Consider the following 7,236-nt stretch of genomic DNA (forward strand, 5'->3'; position numbering starts at 1 on the left):
AATTAAAATTGAGAGAGCGGACGCGCCGCGTGAGCTGGTCGAGTCAAGAAGGGAGGGGCGCGGGCGTCGCGCGCTGGTGTTGCCATCCGCACCGTAGAGATGGGCTGCGTAGCATAGACATGCTCCCCGGGTTGAAGGCTTCAATTCCGATGCAGGCTTCAAAGGTCCTGGTCCATAGGCAGCGGGCAGAGGTTGTTCCATCCTCTTCGCAAGGTCCCTCGTCTGGTCTTCACATCCGCAACGCGGTTGATGCCGTCAGGGCCTGGATACAGCCGGGTCACTCGACCGAGGCACCACATCAGTGGTGGGTTGACCTTGTCTTTGACTAGTACAAGGGAATCCACTTTTAGGCTTGGCGATGACGACGTGAGCCATTTGCTTTTCTGCTGTAGTGTAAAAACATAATCATTAGCAAATCTGCGCCAGAAGTGCTGCTTAATAACATCGATGCGCTTGTGTCGCTGGAGCAGGTTGATGTTGACGTCATCGGCGATCTGTGGGCATGGCACGGAGGTGAGAGATCGTCCAATCAGGAAATGGGCAGGGGTTAGAGCTGACATATCGGTAGGATCAGTGGATAGGGGAGTTAATGGTCGTGAATTTAGTATGGCTTCAATCTGAGTGAGACATGTGGACATTTCTTCATAAGTTAAATGAGTTAAATTTAGAATACGCTTTAAATGAAATTTGGTACTACGAACCGCTGATTCGGCCAAACCATTAAAATGGGGCGAGTATGCTGGGGTAAATAAGAATTTAATACCTTCATCGGCCAAGTCTGATGCTAAATTTGATTTGTTAATTACTGAAGTTAATTCGTTACATGCACCGACAAAGTTGGTTCCATGGTCTGAGGTGATTGTCAGTGGCTTGCCACGACGTGAAATAAAGCGCTGTAGCGCGGCGATGTACGCTTCTTTAGTCAGGTCCGTAACGAGCTCCAAGTGGACAGCCTTTACTGCGAAGCACACGAATATACACAGGTAGGACTTGAGCAATTTACTGCCACGGCCTTTCTTATCAGCTATAAGCACTGGCCCAGCATAGTCGACTGAGCAGTGAAGAAATGGAAATTCAAGTTTAGTTCTAGATTCAGGTAATTGACCCATAATGGGTTGTACTGTTTTGCCCTTTTGCCTAATGCATGGAATGCATTTTCTGACAGTTAATTTAGCTAAATTCCTACCTCCTAGTGGATAATACTGCTGACGAATATTAGCTAAGAGACCTTGAGGGCCTTCATGTAAGAGTTTAATATGTTGAGTTTCGAAGATTATTTTTGTTAGGTGATGTTTACTACATAGTAGTGCAGGGTGTTTTTGATCATATGAGTATGGAGAGTTGTCAAGTCTGCCTCCTACTCTTATAATGTCATTTGAATCTAAAAAGGGAGTAAGGTTCAATAACCTATTTTTAGCAGGTAATTTTCTTTGTAATTTAAGAATCCTATACTCCTCAGGAAACATTTCACCTTGGCATAATTTTATGACCGTATTTTGAGATTCACGGATTTCATCTGCAGTTAAAAAACCTCTATACCTACTTTGTTTGTTTCTACAGTTCGATATAAATCTTTTGATGTAGGTTACTACATGAAATAAGCGACTGAGATTAGAATGCTTATGTATGAGCGTTAAGAGGATGTTAGTGCTAGTGCTGCTAGTATTAGAGCTCTGCGCTAAGTGGCAGACAATATCGGGCAAATCGCGTTTCTCGTTAGGCATTTTGGGCCATTCTTTATCATTGGACAGTAAATATGGTGGTCCCGACCACCACAGCGGCGAAGAGCTGATGAGATCAGCCTTCACCCCGCGAGAAACGAGATCCGCCGGGTTGTCAAGAGACGGCACATAACTCCACAAGCCGTTTGCTGTGGTTTCGTGTATTTCATTTACACGGTTGCGAACAAAGGGTTTCAGTCTATGAACTGGTGTAGACAACCAGCCTAGAACGATAGTCGAATCGCACCAGTATCTGCAATCAACCTGTAATGTCATTGAATTTAAAATTTTAGCTGTCAATTTTGCACCTAAAAGTGCACCGCATAATTCGAGTCGCGGTATAGTGGTTGGTTTGATAGGTGCAATTTTATTTTTTGATGCTATTAACTGAACATGTATGTTGCCACTCTGGCTTATTGTTCGGGCATATACACAAGCACCATAAGCCTTTTCGGAACTGTCGCAAAAGGTATGTATTTCTATCTTTATATAATCATTTTGCAATACCCAGCGTGGAATTTTAATGTCATTTAAATATGATAGTTTACTTGCGAATGAGGCCCATTGTGTTTTTATGTTTGTTGGTACCTCATCGTCCCAGCCAGACTTAAGTTTCCAGAGGCTTTGCATAATCATTTTTGCTTCAACTATAACTGGGCCCACAAGACCTAGAGGGTCAAAAATTTGGCTTATGACAGACAGAACATGGCGTTTTGTAATTTTTTCGCGTAAATCTATGTTTATAGAAAACGATAAAGTATCAGAATCACACAGCCAATGGAGGCCTAATGTTTTGGCGGACATATTTGGGGCCGAGTCAGACAATTGCAATATATTTTTTATTTCTTGTTTGCCATCTGTTATTACCTTCAAAATGTCTAAGTTATTAGACTGAAATTTTCGCAAATTAAATTGAGCTGAGGCCAAGATGGAAATGAGTTCCTTACAAGTTTGTATGACCTCTTCTTTCGATGTTCCTCCTCCTAGGTAGTCATCAACATAAAAATCTCTTTTAATTGCATTTTTAACTTTTTCATTATTTGTTACATCGGCTAAGCTAGTGAGACACTTTATAGCTAGGTACGGCGCAGAGGCAGTCCCATAGGTAAGTGTGTTTAATGTGTATGTCTTTAGAGGTGCATATTGATCAGAACGAAATATGATTTGTTGCAGAGGGCGCTGTACAGGATTGACTTCTATGGCACGGTACATTTTTTCTATGTCACCGGACACGACAAATTTGTGTTGACGAAATCTAATAAGTATAGACAATAAATCATCCTGTACTGTGGGACCTACATTTGCAGGTTATTAAGAGACACCCCTGACGTAGTAACAGCTGATCCATCAAACACTGCGCGAAGCTTTGTCGTGGTACTCGATTCACGTAGTACGCCATGATGAGGAATAAAAAAGAGACATTATTATTATTGCCACAAGTGTTTGATAGAGGCGGGAAGTTGAGTTTAGAGTCATGTGACCTAATTGTTCATATTCTTGCATAAAATCTGTGTATTTTCTTTAAAAACTGGGTCTCTATTAAATCTACGTTCGAGTGAGAGGAATCGCATTTTTGCCATTGCGTATGAATCGCCTAACTCACTCGGATCTTTTTTAAGAGGTATAGTTACCACAAAACGGCCTTTTGAGTTGCGGTAAGTGTTAGCTTGAAAGCTTTCTTCGCAGGCTCGCTCCTCAGCAGTGAAGGAGTGCCGCGTTGGTATGGTGTCTAATTCCCAGAATTGATTAATGTTCTCATTTTCTTTAATGAAATGACAGTGATGTTGATTACTTGAGTTGGTAGTGCTAGCATGTGACACATAACCTGACACTAACCATCCTAATTTTGTTTCATATAATTTGGGTTGTTTTTTACCCAAATCAATGGAATTGTTGCAAATAACACTCCAGAAAATTTCTGCCCCAACAAGTATATCTACCCAGAAGGAACATAGAAAGAAGGGTCAGCTAACTGAAGACCAGTAGGTATAGGAATGTCATTTACTTTAATTAACTTTGATGGCAAAGATTTAGTAATTTCATCTAAGACAAGACAGTCTAGATTTACTTTATAATCACTATATAGTGAGTACAATGTGAGATTGCACAGCTGTGTGCTTTTACTAGATTGATTGCAGATACCTGATATTGTTGACCGTGTACTGCGTCTTGACAGACCCAGCTTACCGCAGAGCTCATGTGAGATGAAGTTAGCAGTGCTGCCGTTGTCTAGCAGCAGCCGGGCTGTGTGCTTGTTGCCATTGGAGTCGTACACCTTCACCATCGCTGTGGATAGAAGTATTTGGGAGCAGTAGTCTGCTGTGTGATGTTGGTTGACAAGGTGACGTTATCTGTGGGAGGCTCATAATAGGTCTGATTGTCCACTGGTAAAGCGACATTCTCTTGTATAGGGACTGAGTTATAATCATTTGAAGAAGAGTCACGTTTTTCTAAATGCAGCAATGTGTTATGTTTGTAACGACAATAACGACAGTGAGGAGACTGACATTTATTTTGTGAATGACCAGTGCGCAAACAGTTTAAGCAGACATTAAACTGCTTCGCTTTTACTACTCTATCTTCTATACTCAAATCCCTGAATGCATTACAATTGTAAAGTGTGTGTTCATCTTTACACAAAGGGCATTTATTTGTTTTACTATATTTGCCGGAGCTGAAATTATTTTGCTGACTTTTCTGACTGTCAGAGACAACAATGAAACTTTTTGATTTGGGATGATCAAATTTAGAATTTTTAGCCTTATTTTCTTCCAAGGTTTCTAATAAGTCTGCCCTGTTTCTTAGGAATGTGCAAAAGTCAGCCAAAGTGGGAGCATCAGAGCCCGTGTTACGGTGTTCTTCCCACTTGAGATTTGTTATAGGATCTAACTTAGTGGACATCATATGAATGATCAGTGTGTCCCAATGTTCTGTTGGTTGGTTGAGAGTAGTCAGCGCTCTTATATTTTTATTAGTTACATCAATTAGATACCTCAGCGACCTACTAGATTCTTTTGAAACAGATTCAACATTAAACAATGCTTGGACATGGTTGTTAACTAATAATCTTGAATTGTTGTATCTATCACACAATAAATTCCATGCAATTGTATAATTATTATTTGTGAAATCAATATTTTTAACAATCATTGCAGCGTTGCCCTGCAGAGATGCTCGCAGGTAGTGAAATTTGCTAATGTTGTCCAATTCTCGGTTGCTATGGATCATTGATGTGAATATGTCTCTAAACTCGAGCCAGTGCTGATAGCTGCCGTTGAAAATGGGTATGTTTATCTTAGGCAAGTTAAATCTTTTAGTGTGCTCACAAGTCCCACCTGATTTATCGTTGTCGTAGCTCGCCACGGAACCTGAGCGACTCGGTGATCCAGGAGAACCATCCTTGTCGGCGCCTGCAGGGAGGAGGTTGCGCGCGGAGGCCACCAGTCGGTAGTACTGGCTTTCGAACATTTCTCGGTCGGCATACTGCTCATCAGGAGGGTCGCAGAGCAATTCCAGTTCACACTGTAATGTGTCGAAATCGTTTATAAGGTTTTCTATCCTAGACAGACGGCACTCTAGCTCGGTGACATGAGCATCGCTAAGATTCTCATAAGAAATAGCAGTATTTAAGTATTTTTCGAATTGAGTTAGTTTAGCTTTTATACTAGCTTTGCTTCTTTTAAGCTTTTTAATGTTATCTGCCTCAGACATTATGTAAGAAAGGTGCAAGGAACAGAGCAGTCAAAGTTTGCTTTTATTTGAGGTACGTGCGCATAAACTCGATGAATGCTAATGGAATACGAATTGGAAAAACTCGTGCTTTGCAATGGAAAACAGCGTTAGAAAACTGCGACCGCTTAAGTAAGACGGCCGTACACACATATGCAAGCGAAAATAAATAATTGTAATTTGATTCCAAGCGACAGAAGTTTAAAATTGCAAAGGGAAATGCATTGTCACACTCGAGTCACACTCAAATTTCGGCGAAGAAAAAAGGAAAAGTGCAGTTAAATGACATAATTCCTAATGACTTGAAATGGAAAGGATAACAGAAGGAGTAATTTGGAACGATCTCACTGTTCTACCGGCCAACGCCCTTTTTCTTGTTTCATTCACGTGGCCGCATGATGCTTTCTTCACTCGAACTCGTATTTTCTTATTGCTCGAAGGACCATTGTGGGATCTAGCCCTATGTTGAGTTAAATAAAACTTGTGGATGACATAGGTAGACTGTTTAATCAGTCGAAATTACAATAATATAATTAAAATATGAGAGAGCGGACGCGCCGCGTGAGCTGGTCGAGTCAAGAAGGGAGGGGCGCGGGCGTCGCGCGCTGGTGTTGCCATCCGCACCGTAGAGATGGGCTGCGTAGCATAGACAGGCAGCTTTATTCGCAACCAGTATCAACATTTACATACACTAGCTGTTCCCGTTACTTTGTCTGTGAGGAATTCGCTTATCGCTGCCCCGCGGGGACTGCAATTTGGATAAAACTATCTTTCATCTTAAGTCTAAATACCAAATTTATTCACAACCTAACTACCGGTTCGGAACTCCTCTGTTGAGAAGAACTCGGCAAGAAACTCTGTACATTTACAATCTGCAGTCTGCGATCTAATAAATCCTTGGTAACTTCTACTCTGGCAAAATTCTTCGTAATTGTTTTCAAAGACAATCTCCATATTATGACAGCTTGCATAAATCGGATAAGACTATTTCTAGGGTCAATAGGACGTGTCGGATATTTTTTCACGCTCCGTTGTGGCAGGTATTAATGCAGATGATTTGTACTCATCACATTTGATAGGAAAACACTCGACGCCACGGTCTTTGAATATTCCTTAATCCACTACACATTCAAACACGTTTTCACTTGTTTTTAAGTCATTCCCCTCGTTAAATCATACGAACAATTTACTAAACAACGTCCAAGCCACTTAACAGCTTACAAATATGATTGTACACTCTCAAATGCGATTGGTTCTCGTAGAATTCAATGTATATTTCCACCATAAGCAGCACTAAATACGCGGCAAATACAGTCACTCCAGTCCAGGTTCGAGATTTAGGGTTGCTGTAACTAAACCTAGCGCTTCTCTCCATGATGGCGACTGAGTGGCGTTTTTGAGAGCTAGCCAAGTTGTATTTATAGATAATTGCGGCAGAATGCGCTCTATACGGGACTATAGTGATTGCAGGTGGTAGGACCTTGTGCAAGGTCCGCCCGGATTGCTACCACCATCTTGCTCGCTAATCCTGCCGTGAAGCAGCAGTGCTTGCACTGTTGTGTTTCGGCGTGGAGAGTAAGACAGCCGGCGAAATTACTGGCACTTGAGGTATCCCTTTAGGCCTCTAGGTTGGCAACGCATCTGCAATACCTCTTACCATCAGGAGACCCACTTGCTCGTTTTCCATAAGTCGAATAAAAATAAAAATAAAACCGGTCAAGAGCGTGTCGGACACGCCCGAAATAGGGTTTCGTAGCCATTACGAAAAAATAAGTAATATTTTTCT

General features: G+C 41.5%; 1 protein-coding gene and 1 pseudogene across 2 annotated transcripts; both read right to left on the reverse strand.

Moving 5' to 3' along the window:
• Nucleotides 1–19: 19 nt before the first annotated feature.
• Nucleotides 20–6,853, reverse strand: LOC141437939 (uncharacterized). Of its 2 annotated transcripts, XM_074101539.1 has the most exons (3): nt 5,799–6,853; nt 5,057–5,243; nt 20–494 (listed from the first exon to the last, which is right to left on the reverse strand). In XM_074101539.1, exons 1-3 carry the CDS (start codon nt 5,831–5,833, stop codon nt 159–161), a joined length of 558 nt encoding a protein of 185 aa, XP_073957640.1. In that variant the 5' UTR covers nt 5,834–6,853; the 3' UTR covers nt 20–158. The 2 variants fall into 2 exon arrangements, with proteins under 2 accessions (XP_073957640.1, XP_073957639.1); XM_074101538.1 differs by having other exon boundaries at nt 20–958; nt 5,057–6,851.
• LOC141438406 (uncharacterized) lies at nt 3,203–4,622 on the reverse strand (annotated as a pseudogene).
• Nucleotides 6,854–7,236: the final 383 nt, after the last annotated feature.

The sequence above is a fragment of the Choristoneura fumiferana genome, chromosome 18 (genome assembly GCF_025370935.1).
Source record: "Choristoneura fumiferana chromosome 18, NRCan_CFum_1, whole genome shotgun sequence".
Taxonomy (NCBI): Eukaryota; Metazoa; Arthropoda; class Insecta; order Lepidoptera; family Tortricidae; genus Choristoneura; species Choristoneura fumiferana.